The following is a 19,544-nucleotide window of genomic DNA, read 5'->3' as shown; positions in this document are numbered from 1 at the left end:
GGCTATTTGAGAAACGGAAAAGAGGTTAAGATTTAATTTAGGAACTATTCTAACTTTTGGAACAAGAAAATTTTGAGTATTTTTAGAATCAAGCGTTCCAATACCATTTATTTTGAGAAAAGTTCTATCGGCCGTAGAGACACAAGACAATTTTGAATTGGCGTGCACATTGGTCAATGCATTTTCATGAGGAGTCATGTGAAAAGAGGCTTCGGAATCTAAAATCCAAGAGTACGTACTGGGAGGTGATGATGAGGCAATGGCGGCACCGGAGGTGGAAGAAGTGACCTTTAGAATTTGTTGAAGAGCCAAGGAGATTTGTCCAAGAGTATCTTTGAGATCCCCGTTCTTGCCGTCATCTTCTTTGGTGGTGGATTCTTCAACGGAAGCCACCTTTGGCTTGAATGCCCCATTTAGCTTTGGGCAAACGGGTTTAATATGTCCCGGCTCATAACAATGGTGACATATAATCATTTTTCTTCCACCACTCTCTTGCTTACCAAAATGAGGTGGTTTGTATGTTTTAACATGATTGCCGGGTTTAGATACGGCAAGAACTTCCTCTATGCTTTTACCCATGCTATGCCTAGTTTCTTCTTGAGTAATCTCGGCAATAGCCTCTTCTAAGGGAGGAAACGTGGATCTATGGAGAAGTGAGGATCTCACTTGTTCAAATTCGGGACGAAGCCCAAATAAAAATTGAAACAATCTATCTTGTTCCATTTGTTTTTGTCTTAGAACCACATCCTCCATAGATACCCATTTAGGCTCTAAAAGAGCCAATTCATCCCACAAAGGATTTAGAGCACTATAGTAATCTTGTATGCTCATGTCACCTTGTTTTGTGGTTCTAACTTTTTCTTGCAAGAAATAGGCTCTTGCAAGATCCTTTTGGGTAAACATACCCTTCATAAAGAACCAAGCTTCATTTGCCCGACGGAATTTTGCAATATTTGCACATACCTTGAGTTCGACATTATTCATAAACCATGCTAGGATTTTTGCATGGTTGCTCTCCCAATCTTCCATTTGATGATTATAGTCTTCAATGGCCTTGAGACGAGCATCGCCTTCAAGTGCTTTCTCTTGATCTCCTTCCATCTTTGTGAGCTTAAGTTGGGGTTCCGGAACGGTTCCCATAACCCCAAAGCTTCTTGCCTTTGAGATTATTCTCCATTGCGGATGCCCACATCATGTAATTTTTTCCATTGAGTTTGAATGATAGATCGATCTTGACTTCCATTGCTACACAATGAAGATGTGAGAAAGAAAGGAAGTAGAGAGAGACAAGATTTTACCTTTAGAAGATCGTATGGCTCTGATACCATGTAATGAAATAAGCGGAAGAAACCAAGAATGCTAAAGCATTCACAATGTCCCACACGGACAAGTGCAACAAGCACAAGAGAGGAAATCCACTAAGGGATATACAAAGGGCCTTATAAAAGGCTACACACATGAAAAATAATATCACTATTATTGAAGAGGAGCTCTCAAGAGCAATACAACATACATGGGGGGTTCCCCCTATTTATAAGAAAAGGAGACCAAAGGGGCTCCCAATAGAGTCGTTGGGAGCCCCCAACGGTCACATAATGTGACTGTTGGGGGCCCCAACGACTCCATTGTGGGGACCCTTTTCGGTATCCAAAAAATACAATTTAAAAAATAAAAATAAAAATAAAAATAAAAAATAGTAAAATAAGAGAAACAAAATAAGTACCCCTATGGGGTACTTTGTATTATGGTATTATTACATATGTTTTAACACCCTTTTGCCACCAGTCTTGCCTTGTATCGTTCAATGGTTCCATCTGGTTTATACTTTATTTTGTAGACCCATTTGCATCCGACAACATTTTTGTCAGGTGGTCTGAGAACAATTTCTCAGGTTCCACATTCATGTAATGATTGCATTTCATCATTCATGGCTTCGACCCATTTGGTAGAAGTAGCTTCCTGACAGTACATAATAGGTTCATCTTCCTTATTGAAGCCTGTTAAAAACAACTGAAAATCCAAGGAAAAGTTGTTGTAACTTACCCACCTATCAATAGGATGTCGTATGCGATTTGATCTCCTAACGTCAAGGGTACGAGAGGGAGTAGGGTCGGTTGCTGATACGGGATTTAGATAACTTGATGTTCTCGTTCTTTGTCTAGAATAGGAAATGCCCTTGTATCTGCCTGGTACGGATGATGATACTTCTTCCTCATTCTGTGATCTCGATGTCCCGGTGGTTTCAAACACTTCTTCTTCTTGCTGCACACAATCTGGAGGGCAGACTTCATTGGAGCTAGTAAAAAGTTCTGAATTCAGCCAAGGATAATAAACTTCAGTTGCATTAGGGGATATGTCCGTTGTGTCGACTTTGTGATCAAAATTTTGCTCGTCAAAGACGACATTCCTTGAGATTCTGATGCGCCTGTTGGTTGAATCATAACACCTATATCCTTTGTAGTCGTCTGCATATCCCACAAATCTGCACTTTTGAGCCTTATCCTGAAATTTATTTCTCAAGGATCGATCAATGTGCGCATAACAAACACATCCGAAGGCACGCAAATCATGATAATTAGGATGAGCTCCAAAAAGACAGTAATAAGGGGACTTATTTTCCAGAACAACCATAGGCAGTCTATTTATCACATGTATGGCAGAATGAAAAGCTTCTGTCCACAGATTGATGGGAAGATTAATGTCATGAAGCATACTCATGGCACTTTCAACGATATGTCTATGTTTTCGCTCAGCAATCCCATTTTGTTGAGGGGTGTGTAGACATGGCACCCTTCTTCCTATCCCATTATTTTGAAGAAAGGAAATAAAGTCACTAGAGCTGAACTCCCCACCTCCATCACATTGGAAAAATTGGATAGACTCAAAGAATTGAATTTTTACTAAGGAAAGAAAATTTCGAAACAAAGAGAAAACTTTCGACTTATTTTTTATGAAATATATCCAGGTGTATCGAGAATAACTGTCAACAAAGATTAGGTAGTATCTGCTTCCAGATCCAGAGGCAACTGGGGCAGGTCCCCATACATCAGAACAAATTATCTCAAAAGGTTTTGAAGCTCTCTTATTAATGGAACGAAAAGGTAATACATGACTTTTGCATAAAAGACAACTGGAACACTTCTGACTGTTCTCATCCCCATTGAGACTTTCTTTTGGGATGAGATTATTTGAGACAAGTTTCTCAATAAAATGACTCCCACAATGTCCTAATCGACTATGCCATAAGAAAGGCTTATTACATTCAGAAATACTAAAAACATTTGTAGAAGAGGAAAAACAAGACTCTAATGAAGACTTCGAATCCAGATGAGCAGGGGAGACGGAATGACATGGAGCTTCTTCAAAGACATACATATTGCCTCGTCTCTTTCCTTCAACGAATGTTTCCCTCGTGCGAAGGTCCTTGACCTGCACAGAAAAGGGAGTGAATTCAACTGAAGCATGATTATCATCAATAAGTTTGGAAACAGAGACAATATTTTTCTTGATGTTGGGAGCATGAAGAACATCAGAAAGTTCAAGGGTGAAATGTGACATGGGAATGACAGTTTTTCCAACATGAGAAACAGGATGGTGGGATCCACCGCCAGTGACAATTTTACTTTTGCCAAAATAAGGAATAGGGTTGGAGAGTTTACCTGCATCACCAGTCACGTGAGTTGCTGCCCCTGAGTTAACAAACCAAGCACCTTGATCATTCTGCTTCAATTTCAATTCTGACAAGGCGGATATCAACAGATCTTTAATCTCTCTATTGTCTCTGATATTGGTGAAATTTCTTTTGTGTTCTGTCTGTGAAGCCTTTCCTTTATTTTCTGGATTGTGCCAACAATTCGCCTTGATATGCCCTCTTTTGTTACAAAGGAAGCAAGTGGGGATGGATCTTTGTCCCTGTGCATGAGTCATCATGTTCGGAGTGGGGAGCAAATCACGTCCTCCGTGTCCACTTCGCCCTTGCCCCCCTCGTCCTTTTCTTCGACCGTAAGTCACCCCCTGTGGCAAGAATTTCTTGGGAATTTGTATGAACATGAGTTTCTTCAGAAAAACCTTTCAGAGTCATTTCATACTGAATTAATTTAGCTCGTAACTCATCAAAGGTAGGAAGGGCAGGTAGACACAATAGTGAAGTAACAATCATGTGGTAGTCAGATCCCAATCCACTCAGAGTTTGTTGCACCATATCACTGTCACTTACGGCACATCCTATAAGTGCAAGTTAGTCTGTGATAGTCTTCATCTTGTTCAGATATTCCATGATGGTCATGGAATCCTTTTTTAGCAACTGAAATTCTCTCTTGAGAAAAATCATTCTCGCCTGTGAAACCTGTGAATACGTCTGAACCAATCTTTCCCAGAATTGCAGGGTTGTACAATTGTCGGGAATGGCAACAAGAACCTCTTGGGACAGGGTAGAAGTGATATATGCAACTACTGACTGATCTTTCTTTTCCCAGTTGAGATACTCCACATTTTTAACATACACAATTGAACTTACCCCTTTGTCATCTTTCTCTTCTCTCGTAACAAACTCTAGTGGTACTGGAGTGGTTCCATCCAGGTGGCCTAAGAGTCCTTGGCTCCTTATAAAAGGGATGATTTGTCTCTTCCAGATCAAGAAGTTTGAGGTGTTTAGCTTTTCGGAGACAAGCTGATTTAGAAAACTCGAAGAGATGCTCGATTGAGAGGAATGAGAATCCATGAAGAGAAAGGAGGGAGGAGAAAATTAGCAATAATAATCACGAAGTGAAATGCTCAATTTGTTGCCGAGAAGGGTACTGGTCACCCTCTTTTTTTTTTTTTCTCTCGGCTGTCACTTTTCAAGAGATTGACGATCTGAGTCTGTCAGATCCAAAAAAAATCTTTTCTTCCTTTTTTTTATAAGGCTTATGTTTGAAGTAATAAAAAAAAAGAACAAATAGCCGACTGTTTTCTGAATACCAAATGAGACAGCGTGAATAGAAAAGATAGAGACGCTGGTTAGGAATGAAAAAAGCCTTAGATCTGCTGTAAAGGTGAGATCAGATCTGGATATATCAGACGAAAAAGGAGGAGAACTGAATATTTGAGATATTTCCAAGTACAAACGATCAGACCAAAACAGATCGACTTTAGGGACTCACGTGAAACGTGAGTCCACCAAAAAATCAGGGAGAGAAACGAGGGATGAGGGAGAAAATCAAAATTTCAGGTTACCGTGATAGAATTGGGGATTTCACGTGAAACGTGAATCCACAGAGAGGAGATAGAGGAGGGAGACACGGTTCACGTTACCGTTATGAGATTAGGGATTTCACGTGAAGTGTGAATCCACAGAGAGGAGAAAAATACGAGAAATGAAGAACACGAGAGAGATAAAACCTCAAACCTCTAGTTCTGGTTGAACCCTTCTTTGAAGCCCCTTCGACCTTCGATCCTGGATCTCGGCTCTGATACCATGAAAGTTCGAGAGACACCTGTGAAAGAGGAAAGAAAAGAGAACAAAGGATGCGGCTGTCACGATTTCAATCAAAATGAAATCGTGACCTAAACATTCTATTAATAAGTGTAAATCAGTATGGGTCCGGGTCTGGTGTAATGTCCAGACCCGAAAGACCCAAAATGAATAAAACATACAGACTCGGGTCCTAATATTCAGACGGTACATACAATGGATCCGGTACATACAATGGATCCGGGTCTTACTATCCAGAATACACTTTTTCACTCAGCCCCTCCCCTGTCGACCCAACAAGAGAGTGAGAGGGGGGAGGGGCTCAGCCCCTCCCCTGCCGACCCAAAAAGAGAGCCAGAGGGGGGGCTCGGCCCCTCCCATGCCGAAAACAGAGGGAGCAGGGGGGGCTTAGCCCCTCCCCTACCGACCCAACAAGAGCGAGGGGGGGGGGGGGGTTGGCCCCTTCCCTGTCGACCCTACAAGAGAGCGAGAAGGGAAGGGGGTGCTCGGCCCCTCCCCTGCCAACCCAACAAGAGAGTGAGAGGGGGGTGTGGCTCCCTTGCTGACCCAACAAGAGAGCAAGAGGGTGCAGGGGGGGGGGGCTCGGCCCCTCCCCTGCCGACACAAGAAGAGAGCGAGAGAGGGTACATACCTGCGAAAGGAGAGGAGGAGCCTGGGAGGTGGAGCTGGGGCGTCGATAGGAGAGAGCTCGAGCTCAGGGGAAGAGGAGAGGAGAGATTAGGGCAATTTTTTTTTTTTGCCCTAATCCTCATTTTCATCGGGGATTTTTTTTAATGCCAAAAAGTGGACAAAAATGAACCTGGGTGCGTTGACCGCACCCAGGGTCGTGTTGACCGCACCCGGTGCCGCACCCGCATTGCGTCGCGTTGACACGGGTGCGACACCTGTTTTGCCGAGTCCCTGTGACTTAGATCACAATAGGATTACATAAATGAGTAATATGTAAAGTACCCTTTTGACGTGATTTCCATTTCTTACAACCCCCTTCAAACTGGGTCTTGAATAACCATGGATAGTTTGCTCTTAGGAAACCAATGACGGAAAGAGGATAGTGGTTTGGTGAAAAGATCTGCTACTTGGTCTTCACCTCGCAGAAACATAGGATGGATCTCTTTACTTTCAACTTTTTCATGAACGAAGTGTTGATCAATCTCCACATGTTTCATTTTGCCATGTTGCACGGGATTGGTGGCAATGGCTACGACACTTCTATTATCACAGAAAAAGAAGTGATTGGGATAGAGGTTGATGTAGATTGACTAACAAATGTCTAGTCCATAAAACCTCTGCCGTGACAGTGGCCATGACACGATATCTTCGGTACTAGACTGTGCAACTGTCTTCTGTCTTCAACTGGACCAAGAAACAAGATGTCTCAAGAAGACAGCATAACCTGTTACAGATTGTCTGGTTGAGGGATCACTATCCTAGTCGACATCAGAGTTGGCTAGAATAACAAGTTTCAAACCATCATGAGGCCGGGAAGGGGGTCTTTTATAAAAAAGTCTGTCATTGATTGTGCTTTTCACATAACGGAAAATTCTTTTTGGCCGCTTCCATGTGGTTGAGACGGGGTGACATCATAAATCTGGAGACTTGATTGGTAGCATATACCAAGTCTGGTCTCGTGAAGGTAAGATATTGAAGGGCGCCAACGAGGCTTCTGAATTGCTTTAGATGAGACAACGAAGGATCATGTGGGTGATCATCAACCAATTTCACTCACTATAATGGGAGTGGGAACTAGTTTGCAGTCGGTCATCCCAAAACGAGAAAGAATGTCAAGATCATATTTTCGTTGAGATAAAATGAGAGAGCTACTGGTTGGATCAATCTCAATGCCAAGGAAATACCTTAAGGGACCCAAATCCTTCATATGAAACTGCTTCCTGAGCATGGACATCAGGTGAGTGATTCTACCTGGATCACTGCCTAGAATAACAAGATTATTGACATATACAAAGATGATAGTAATATGAAACTGTTCAAAATGAACAAATAATGAATAATCACATTGACTTTGAACAAAGCCTAAAGATCGAACAATAACACTAAAAGTCTAAAAACCATATATAGCCTTTCTTAAGCGAAGCACAATAGTCTTGGTATCAACTTCCGAATATCCAGGAGAGTGTTCCATGTACACTTCTTCATGTAATGTGCCACGAAGAAATACATTTTTTACATCCATCTGAGATTTCATCCATACATAGTGGCAAGAGACAAAACTACACAAATGGTACCCATGTCAATAAGAGGGCTAAAGGTCTCATCAAAATCTAGGCCATGTTCTTGTGTATACCCTTTCGCCACCAACCTTGGTTTATATCGCTCAATGCTGCCATCAGCTCTATATTTAATTTTGTAGACCCACCGACACCCAATGGCATTCTTATTATCGGGCTAGGGTACGACTTCCCACCTATCACAGTCATGGAGAGCTGAAATCTCGTCATTCATAGCCTCCATCCACTTAGGATGATGTTGGGTTTCATGATAAAATTTGGATTCATGACCAGATTCAATGGATGTGGCAAAAGCATGAAACTTAGTAGAAAAGGAATCATAGCTTACCCAACGCTGTAGTGGGTGCCAAATCCGGTCCGACCTTCTAGGCTGATCGAAGGGAGAGGGATGGACAGGTTCAGCTGTAGGAGAGGGAGCAGATTCTGACAAGATAGGTGAGGGATGAGCATGAGGAAGCTGATCAGCATCGTCACGTGGAACACTATGGTGACGCCAATGGTAAGTTTTTTGATAAAAAGAGAAGGAGACACGTGGCTGTGACAGATCTGCACCTTCGATGAGAGTTGTTGCAGCATTATTTGGAACACATATAGGTGTTGACATAACATCACTTTGTTGTCCATTGGCTGCTGATTTTTCTGGACTCGGTGAAGCACTTGATGGCCAGAAAATTGAGAAATGCTCATTTGAGTGGAGTGGGCTGGGAGGGCCCGCTGCCATTGCTAATAACATCAAATTCATTTTCATGAAAAGTAACATGCCTCAAAACAATTAATTTTCTAGTGGTATGATTGTAACTCCTATACCCTTTATAGCCATCATATCCAACAAATTTGCATACCTGCACCCTGGGTGAAAACTTATCACTTAAGGAATTATGCACATGCACAAAACATCTACTGCCAAAGGTGCTTATAAGGGAGTAATCAGGCTGCTGTCCGCGAAGCATAAAGTAAGGAGAGAACCCTCCAAGGGGAGTAAGAGGCATGCGGTTAATAAAAAAAGCACACGTTGTGAAAAGCTTCTGTCCATAGATTTAGCTGAATCTTGGATTCCGCTAGAAGGGTGAGCTGTTTTGGAAATGTGCCGGTGTTTTCTTTCAACTACCTCATTTTGCTAGGCAGGATAACTCACATTTAATTTCATGATCATCTAGGTAATTAGAAAAGGCCACAAACACATATTCACCACCACCATCACTCGAAAATGCAATATTTTGCGTGAGAATTGATTGTTGACAAGTGTTTTAAACTTTTGAAAGACATGTAATACATGATCTTTGGTTTTTAAAAAATAGATCTAAGTATAACGAGAAAATTCATCCACAAAAATCACATAGAAACGAGATCTAGATAAAGACATCACAGGTGCAGGACCCCAAACATCAGAATGTATTAACATAAGAGGAAATGAAGCTCTTCGATTAGAAATTCCAAAAGGAAGCTCATGGTTCTTATAGACTCAATATTGAACACATGACATAGAATGAACAATGGACTTATTCTTTAAAGGAATAAGCCCTTTATTGCACAAAATTTCAAGAAATGTAGAGTTATAGTGTCCCAATCGCTTGTGTCACAATAAGACATCATTGTTGAGGATAACGACATCCGACACGAGAATTTGAGGATGACCAACATGAGCTTTATTGAGAACGAACAACCCTCTGCATCTCTTTCCTTCAACAAGATTCCTCTTTGTGTGAATGTCCTTCACAAAGATGAAAAAAGAAGTAAAAGAAATACGAGAGTTAGATTGATCAGTAAGTTGAAACACAGAAACAAGATTACACTTAATATTAGGAACAAAAAATATATTTGGAAGATGAAAATGACCATGGAGAGTGTAGATAGTGGTGGTTCCAATGTGGGTAATGGAATGTGCTTTTCCATCACTAGTGACTATTTTCCCATTATCATGATAAGGAATAAGATTTGTGAGTTTACCTGCATCACCTGTGAAATGATGAGCAACACTTGAATCTAGAAGCCAAGCACTCGGCTGTGGGGCCTGAGAAGAAGAGGTTGTCCAGGTGAGCAGATCTGAAATGATAGGCCATGATGAGTTAATAGGATTCACAAGCTGCTGATAAGCTCATGCTGACCAAGGAGAGCCGTAATGATTTCCAGTGCCATGCATGCCAATCCTAGAAAAGGAGGCACTGAAAGAATCCATATCCTGGTTATGTCCCGGAGGGAAAGAAGGATCTAGACCCTGTGGCTGCTGCACTAAAGGATGCTTGTCGTAGGCCTCTTTCCCCTCTCGTACCGCTAGCCTGTGGTGCAAACTGATGAAAACGGGATGGATAAGGAACTATAGGAGGACGATATGTTGGGACATATCTCTAGTAGCAATATGAGCATGAATGTCCCCGCTTTCCACACATGACATGTTATATTCTGGCGATTTTTATTTGTGTTGGAAGTGTGGGGATTAAGAAGGATCCCTGAATTTCTGTTATCATATTGATTTTGGCCTCTTGTCCACGATTTGAGATAGCAGCCATCATCACCTCATGATTGGGATGAGAGTCCTCTTTCTTTGATGAGATGCCAAATTTTGATTTAAACTTAACATATATCTAAGCTTGTCAAAGTTACTTCTTTTCTCGAGACCCATATACATCGCCTTGAACATGTTATACTCATCACCTAATCTACGAAGTGTCAGGCTGCATACATCTTTATCTGTCACTGGACTCCCTATAACTGCCAACTGATCCGTGATATACTTCACTCAATCAAGAAAATCTGCCACACTGTTGCTTCATCTCTTCAACGATCTAAATTCAGACTTGAGATGGTAGACCTTAGGCATGAAAATCTGCTCATACCATTTGTGAAGAACGTCCCAAAGTTCCCTTGTTGTTACTCCTGTTGGAGTATGCAAAAGAATCGGTCTGGAAAGTGTTGTCATAATAAACGCTATAACCATATGATCATTTTTGAACCAAGCAATATAGTCAGGATTCTTAATATAAACTATCTGATCAGAATCACCATCTTTTGCTATCTTCTTTTCTTTTTCCTTGGTAACGGGCACAAATTTCAAAGGGACAGCCGTGCATCCATTGAGATATCCCGTCAGGTCATGGCTGCATGTCTGCAGATGAATGGAATAATCTGCTTTTTCCAGGTTATGAAAGCGGATTTTAACAACTAAGCCTAGGCGCTGCGTTTAAAAACTAAGCCTCCAACTTGCATAAGCCGAAGCCGATGAATCCCTGGGGTCAAGGGGTGCACCTGTGTTTACACCCCTCTGGGGTGGTTTTCCTGTTCCTATATGAAAAAAAAGCCCTCCTCCAACTTCAATTTCACACAATCAAACCCTTAGCGTTCAGTTTTGAGGGTTAGAGGCCAAAAAGAAAAGGATGTTTAAGATGAAAATAAGTAGACTTTGGGTACACACTAATAGGCTCGGATCTAGCAAAAGGGTTGATTTGAACAAGAAAATCAATAGGTAGACTTAGAAACAAGGTTTGGTGAGGGAGAATTCAAAAAAATGGGGGTCAAAATGACCCTTGGGGGCTTAAAATTGACCCCCATAAGTGATTAGTTGCCACTTTTCCGGTGCCAGAAAGTAAAAATAAAAAAAATAATATCAACTTATGTGATACGGGGTATGTACGATACATCCCTATATTGCACAATATGGTCTAATCCATACTGAGAATAGTGATTTTGCTGATACAAGGGCATTATTGTATCTATTCTCCTATCAATAAACGGATACAGTGTACAATACCATAGGATACAATACTGATAACACTACTTGGGGTTGTTTCGTTAGGAAATCATACATTAAATATTTTTCCATATTATTATTTTTCACGTGTGCTCCTAGAACATCTAAAATAGCTACTCACTATTCTGGTGTTGAGATGCATAAATGATACACTTCTTAGTTCACCTTTCTTAGTTTTAGGCAGATAATGCATCTGTACCTTTTTAACATGTTTGGTGGACTGCAGTCTGCATTTTTATTATGGTTGTGAGATGTATAATATATTTTGATACAGAGGTTTTATGTCTATTTTTTCCCTGTTTTTTGTTGTGATTTCTTGACAGGGAATATGTAGTTGATTTAGTTGGAGAGCCAGGAACTCTTCATGAGCCTGATTCCTCCATAAATGGGCCTTCTCTTTTAGCAATGCCATCACCTTTTCAAATTTCAAGTTCTTTCTGTAGTCCATACCGGACAAACAAGGATGACATTCTTCATGGAAACTCTCAAAGCACAGGTGATAATTTTATACCTTCAAAGCATGCGGACTTTAGTTTAGCGTTTTCACTTTTTTCCTATTAAATCTCCTTCATGGTATAGTGGCTGAGTAGAGGATGGAAGTACAGTATGGTTGCTTGTGCATATGATTTTGTGTTTTTCCCCAAATATCTGATTTTTAGATCTAATGCTGCAAAGATTGGAAAGATGTTTTGATGGGTAAGCTGTCTTTGTTTTCAAAGTTTATGGTGATATTTTGTCATCTTTTCTCTCAAGAAAACAAGTTCATTACAAACCAGTTAGCTTATATCAATCTTTTGCATGAGCTAGGAAGTTTCTCTCTCTCTCTCTCTCTCTCCAGGACACAATTTACAAATTCTTTGCGTTTTTAATATTTTTCCATTCTTTGGTTGTTTTTTGCAATATATTCTGGTTTTGGTCTCTTCTGTTCACATGGTTTCTTGGCCACATTCTCTTATCCAGTCTTTACCGGTGTGTGTGTGTGTGTGTGTGTGTGTGTGTGTGTGTGTGTGTGTGTGTGATTTTTCAGTGATTTGTTTTCATTTTGTTCTGACATTCTGTTCCTGTTTTCTTTTGAATCATATTGTCTGTCCTTTGAATTTGCTTTTGATTGTGGAAGGTATCATGCTACACTCATCCTTGAGGAGTGAATTTGTCTTTCTATTATTGAAAATTTAATTTCTTTTAAGTCACACCATCACAATCTTTTTATCACAGAGACAGTTTAAATTGTGCCTGAGGTTGTGATTGTTTTCTGGTTGTGTCTGGAAGGAATGCATGATTGAATTTACAATAAGATCTTCTCTATCAAATTATTAGCATGTTCTCGTTAATTGATTTGGATGTGTTGATGGCTCATGGCTTAGGGGGGCGAGGTTCTGTTGATGTCATTGATACAGCAGGTCCTCGTGAGGCAAATAACTATTACAAAGTTGGGATGGGTGCTGGAAAAGCAGCTCTACCCATGCTGGATCATAGAATATATGATAATTCAAAAGCATGTGAACCATTTCAAACTGAGGTAGCACATGGAGAGAACATGCCACTGATGCTCATGGAGTTTAAAGAGTATGCCGAGGGTCTTCCTCACAGCAAGAGCTTGGCCAGTCAAGGTTGCATGTCAGAGGCTCATCAAGGTGTTTGTGAAAATGCTTCAGTTTTCCATGCTGCTGATCAATCTGTAGGCTTTGTTGAAAAACCTTGTGATGTGGAGACTAGTGTTGCATCCAATATTCCATTGGATGGTAATAAATCTGAGAAGCCAAAATTGGAGATTCCCGGTCGGCAATTGGAGGTTGACAAAAAAAGGAGCTTGCCTGGTTCTAGTGTTGCCAGACCAGGTTATTTGAGTCTTGAACCATCTCTTGCAATGGATTGGCTTGAGATTTCATGGGATGAATTGCACATAAAAGAGCGCATTGGTGCTGGTATGTTCTGCTTTAACAGATTATTTTATGTGTAGTGTTTCATTCTTTTGGTGCTAGTTTTCTTCTCTCTTGTTTGTTTACTAAAGTTAACTATTCAAGGGAATGTTCATTGCAGGTTCCTTTGGAACTGTTCATCGTGCTGAATGGCATGGATCGGTTAGTACTTCTGACCTTATTATCATTTCAACAAGTTTTTATTATAGTTTTTTTTTTCATACATCAAAGAGTCATTATAGTTGAAAATTGAAATGAGCGATTGATGTTCCACTGTCAATTTCTATACACTTAGAGGAATATGTTTGAGATGCTGATGCAGATAGATGATGAAATCAAAACAATGAGGTCTGACTTCATGATCTCTCATAAGTGCATCAATAAATCTCACTAAAATTAGAATAGTAACCAGAAGTCAGCTTTGACTTGCAGTAATGTCAATATTGCATATGTTTCTGTTCAATAGCAAACATCTGACAATTTGCAATTCAAAAAAAAAGAAAAGTACTAGCACAACAATAAAAGCACTTATTTCATCATATTGTACACAAAAGAGATATGTGAAGAAGGCACTCCAACAAATGCATCACAGGAATCCGCAACATAAACACAGTGTTCCAAGTCATTCAATTTGCACATGTTCATCTGTTAAATTTCTGACATTGTTTTTTTTTGTGGACTAGCAATTTCTGACATTGTTTCCATTGTGGTCTATTGATTTCTGCTCATAGTTTACTTTTTAAGGTCTGTGCTAATGAGTTTTTTTGTTGGAAACTTGATCTCAGGATGTTGCAGTCAAGGTTCTTAGTGATCAAGATTTTAGTGAAGATCAACTCAAGGAGTTTCTGAGAGAGGTATCTAATGTTTGAAATGATCCTTTTTTCGACTGTTGAAGCTATACCAACTTGTATGTGGTTACTAGGTGATCAAGCATGGTTATCTGATAAACTTACCGTCTTATAAGTTCAGATCAGTTATGATTTCTATTGTTGCATGTGCATTTCATTTTATTTCCTGTATTGCTTCCTTTTCGACTTCTAGTTGAAACTGAACATTTGTTTTAGAGTTCATTCAGTAATTTATATTATCAGTTACATTAGTATTGAAATATTAATCACTCTAGGCAATTAGCATTATGCAAGTCATGATTGCTGTAATTTACTGTTTCCACTACAATGTTCACTTAAACGTAGATATGTAAACCAGATAAAAGGCTCTCTTTACCATACTTACATTTGGATCTATGTTTTCAAGTTTTACAGATAATCCACTTACACATGCATATCAAAATGTTTCCACCATCACACTCATGCTCACACGTGTGCATCTCCACATTCAATGAGATTCTTATATATAGCCACAGTACCCTGTTGTTGGCTTGAGTTGCTCTGCTCCCTGGTTTATCTTGCCTTCTTTTTTCTACATGGTGCACCTTTACCCAAAGCTGGTTGATAATTCTGGCTAAATGTGTATATGTTTGTCATCATCCTGATTTTCTCTTGATTGTCTTAGGTTGCTATTATGAAACGTGTCCGTCATCCAAATGTCGTTCTCTTCATGGGTGCAGTTACTAAACGTCCACATTTATCGATAGTAACTGAGTACTTACCAAGGTCAGATGTTTGGTTAAAAGGAACTGGAACTGGAACTGGAACTGGAACTGGAACTGGAACTGGAACTGGAACTGGAACTGTATTAACTATCAAATTTTATTCTAGTAGCACATGTTAAAAGTTGATTCCTGTGTGGCAGGGGTAGTCTGTATCGTCTGATTCATAAAGCAGCTGCTGGTGAGATCTTGGATAAAAGGAGACGGTTGCGCATGGCATTGGATGTGGTTAGGACAACACTTGCCATTATTTATCCCCTGAAGTCCTTGAGAATCCCACGATGTATTTAGCAGTTTGTATTTGTGTGCTATGTGCAGGCCAAAGGCATTAACTATCTTCATTGTCTTAGCCCCCCTATAGTTCACTGGGATCTTAAATCTCCAAATTTATTGGTGGACAAGAATTGGGCAGTCAAGGTATTACATTGGAATAATGCATTTACTGTACTGGTTATCTTCACTTTGTTGGCTGACTATGATTTCTTGATATTTGTGCATTCAGGTATGTGATTTTGGGTTGTCCAGATTCAAGGCCAACACATTTATCTCATCCAAATCTATAGCTGGGACGGTATGAACTTTTTTTATCTTCAACAGTATACTTTGGGTTTAATCTTCCATTGAACTTCAGTGATTGTTTTCAGGAAATGCTTGCATAGTTGAAATATTCTTTTAGAAAAAGATTATTTATTGCCTTTACAGCAAGATAATCTATAATTATGCAGTCAATGTAATTATTCTTTTTTGATATTATTACTTTCAGTTTAGATAGTGAAAAAGGAAGTTTCTTCAGTTCTTAATTCTGTTTTTCCTCAAAAGAGACAAATAAAAACCTCCCTAATGGTGAAGGTCTATGGATCATTGGCTGCTATTCTTTCTTTCATTTTTTGTATTGTTCAGAACTGGTTGTCACGTTCTTGTAAGAAATATTTTGAGATCATTGGCTATGATTGTGAAATAATATCTATACAATGGTTCAATACATAGTACACTTATGCTTACTCTTAATTTTACTGTACTTGTGCACTATCATCTTCCACTGACATGAAGAGTATGATTAAAGCGCTATTCATTGTGAAAACATATATTAGTGAAAGTTATGGATATGATGTTATTCATGTTAAAAATTGTAATCTCATAGATAATCTCATATGTAAATATCCCATAATATGTAATCTTTTTTTTCCAGTTTAGTTACAGTAGCATAGGTTAGTTAGGTTTTTACTTTTTAGTTTATTTTTCATTTTTGGACATAATATAGACCTTTTGCTTTTTGACTAAGTCAAAAAGCAAAAGCTGAACATAATATAAACCTTTTGCTTTTTGACCAAGTCAAAAAGCAGAAGCTGGGAGAGTCGTTGGACACTCCAACGACTCTATTTAGAGATGTTGGAATGTCCAATAACTCTCCCTTGCCCTCTCTTTTTGTGTATATATACAAGGAGAGTTACCCCATTGTATTTTATCTTGTGTATGTGGGTTTTGTCCCACTTAAATGAAATCAATTCTTCACTTTTTCATTTGGAATCTCTCTTTTGATTATTTTGTGTGTGAACCCTAGTGGTTCTTAAGTGTTTGCCTTGTGTGTGAACCTTTATGGTTCTTGAGAGAGTTTATTAGTGAGGAAGCATTTGAAGTTTGTTTGAGGATTCCATTTTCTTACATGGTATCAAAGTTTGGTTGAAGCAATCAAGATAAGTTCTTTCCGTGCATTGAGAAACGTGCCACACAAGTTTCTTGCAAGAAAGTGATCCTTTTTGAAATGGTGATCGTGTGAAGGCATAAAAAGCTTGAAGGATATTTGTACTCATCATTTGTGGTAGAGTATTCTTCTATTTATTTTTTCTCTTTCTTCTCTTATCTCTTTTTCCAAATATTGTAAAATGGATGACAATGATAATGTCACCATTAAGCTCATCAAACTAAATGATTTAAACTATGTCACATGAGTTTCAATTATAAAACATCTTATATGGGGGAAGGGTTTATGGGGATTAGTAGATGGAACCAATGAGGAACCTACTCTAATTCTTACAAAGGATGAAGGAGAAAAGAAAATACTTCTCACGGAGGTAGAAAGAATTAAGGCCATATCTACTTACAAGAAAAAGTGAAAAGAATGGCGTATGGGACATGCCAAGATCATGTCTTGGCTTATTTCAAGTGTTGATATAAAAAAATGCTCAAGTTTAGCAAAATTTGAGCATGCAAATGAAGCTTGAGACTATCTTAAGAGAATGTATTCTTTTAAAGATATTGCAATCTTCAAATTAAAGTAAGAAATATGGTTCAAGGAGACAAGAGCATTAGAGTGTATTATAATGGCTTGTCGGAATTGTGGAAAGAATTAACTCTTTTTGAATCAAAGTGGGCATTGTCCATAAGATATTGAACTCTGCCAAAATCAAATCAATGCGGAACACTTTTTTCATTTCATTAGTGGATTAAGATCGGAATTTGAATCCACTAAGTCTATCCTCCTTCATCGTGAAAAAGTGTCTTCAATAGAAGACACAATAGAGGAGTTAAAGTATGAAAGAAAATAGACTCAAAAGTAGAATCTCCAAGAATGATGACCCAATTCTAGCCGTCTCGAAACCCAAAAACTATGTCAGGATTTACAAACCTTCTAACTATAGACGCGAAAATGATGAAAAACAAGGAAATAATTTTGAGAGAAGAAAAATCATTTGCTACTATTATCGTGATCCGGGACATGTAAAAACCCGTTGCCTAAAATTAAAAAGGCCCTATGAGAAAAAGGTCGCCACCATCAGACCACCACAAGAATCAAGTGAATCTTCCATTGGAAGCATGTCACTGACACAATTGGTAGAAGCTCTTGGACCTCTACTTAAGGGAGCATCTTCATCTACGGGAGCTGCAGTCTCTTCAGTTAGCACTTTCGATCCAGGTAAAACTCTATGGCTTCTTGACTCAGGTGTTTCTTTCCATATGACTCTGAATATTGAAATGCTATATGAATGTCATAACTCAAATAGGTCCAATGTTTTTACTGTTGATGGAACATCACTAGAAATTAAAGCAAAAGGGAACTTTGAAAAAACTTTTCAAAACTTAAAAGGATTTCATATTTCTCAAATTAGATATATTCCAAAATTCAACCTCAATCTCTTATCCGTTTCTCAATTATATGACTATGGATATAACATTTCCTTCTCTTCTCATGGTTGCCAAGTGCAGGATCACCAGTCAAGGAAGCTGATTGGGAAGTTCATAGAGAATGAGGCATATACTATATGGATTTTTTAGAAATTCTCAAGAATACGTTTTGTTATAATGTTCAGAAAATGGACTTGGATTTATGGCACAGGAGACTTGGTCATCCTAACATATCCAAAATTCATTTTTTTTTAAATATGAAAAACTTTTGTAATTCTGAGACATTTAAATGTGAAAAATTTATTCTTGAAAAAATGAAGAGATTACCCTTTCAAGAAAGAAATTTTATCTCATCTCGACCTCTTGAGTTAGTACATTCGGATGTATGGGGTCCTGCACCTGTCATATCAGAAGGAGGGTTTTCATACTATATCATTTTTGTAGATGATTTTACAAGACATACCTGGATTTATTTTCTCAAACATAAATCCGAAGTATTTTTACATTTTAAAATATTTCATAAACTGGTTAAGAACCAATTTAAGAATGATATCTCTATATTTTGCACTGATTCAGGGGGGGAGTATTTATCAAAAAAATCTAGCGATTACTTAAATCTACATGGTATTTTACATCAAAAGTCATGCCCATATACTCCACAACAAAATGGTTTAGCAGAACGAAAATATAGACACATTAAAATACAACAAGAACTCTGCTCATTACTCACCAAGTTCCAATTTTTTTTTCGGCCGAAGCTACTCTAACCGCAGTATATCTCATTAATAGAATGCCATCGTCTTTGTTAAAAAATGTATCACCTGTTGACAAACTTTTCAAACAAATTCCAGATTATTCGCGATTAAGAGTATTTGGTTGCAAATGTTTTGTTTTCTCCAACAAAAATGACAAACTTTCCCCCAGGCCATTCATTGTGCATTTCTTGGTTATGCAAGCAATCAGAAAGACTATAGATGCCTTGATCTCAGAACTAGGAAGTTATATGTGTCACAAAATGTATCTTTTTTAGAAAATGAAAGTTTTTTTAAAACTAAAAACCCTAGAGAGGTTGATGAATACTTCTTATTGGACTTAGTTTCAGAAATTAATGAAGAAGAAGTTGATCAAGAAGATCAAAATAGTATAATCAACGTTGAAACATCTCATCCAGACTACATTCAAATACTTCAGGCTAGGAAATCTAGAGCAACCTTGTGCTCTAGAAAAATATATCAAAGCACAGGATCAAGTTGAGACCAGAAAATCATCTAGGGTGTCAAAGGTGCTCGAAAAATTTGTATCCTATATATCTTTTTCACCAAAACATCAAGCATATATTGTCCTGTTACACTCCTATATAGAACCTTTAAACTATAATACAACAAAAGAACATTTAGAATGGGTCGAAGCTATGACAACCGAGTTAAAT

General features: G+C 38.7%; 1 protein-coding gene across 1 annotated transcript in view; it reads left to right on the top strand.

Moving 5' to 3' along the window:
• The window catches only part of LOC149838741 (serine/threonine-protein kinase CTR1-like), a 42,971-nt gene that overhangs the window by 19,691 nt on the left and 3,736 nt on the right, over positions 1 to 19,544 (top strand). The window contains exons 5-12 of the mRNA XM_090006779.1: positions 11,788 to 11,960; positions 12,829 to 13,389; positions 13,505 to 13,545; positions 14,169 to 14,237; positions 14,896 to 14,996; positions 15,136 to 15,220; positions 15,311 to 15,409; positions 15,495 to 15,563. Coding sequence (XP_089862905.1) covers positions 11,788 to 11,960; positions 12,829 to 13,389; positions 13,505 to 13,545; positions 14,169 to 14,237; positions 14,896 to 14,996; positions 15,136 to 15,220; positions 15,311 to 15,409; positions 15,495 to 15,563 — 1,198 coding nt within the window. The remainder of the gene's footprint in view (positions 1 to 11,787; positions 11,961 to 12,828; positions 13,390 to 13,504; positions 13,546 to 14,168; positions 14,238 to 14,895; positions 14,997 to 15,135; positions 15,221 to 15,310; positions 15,410 to 15,494; positions 15,564 to 19,544) is intronic.

This window comes from Nuphar pumila, chromosome 5 (genome assembly GCF_984573655.1).
Source record: "Nuphar pumila chromosome 5, dmNupPumi1.hap1.1, whole genome shotgun sequence".
NCBI lineage: Eukaryota > Viridiplantae > Streptophyta > Magnoliopsida > Nymphaeales > Nymphaeaceae > Nuphar > Nuphar pumila.
This window is presented reverse-complemented; position numbering and strand designations above follow the sequence as displayed.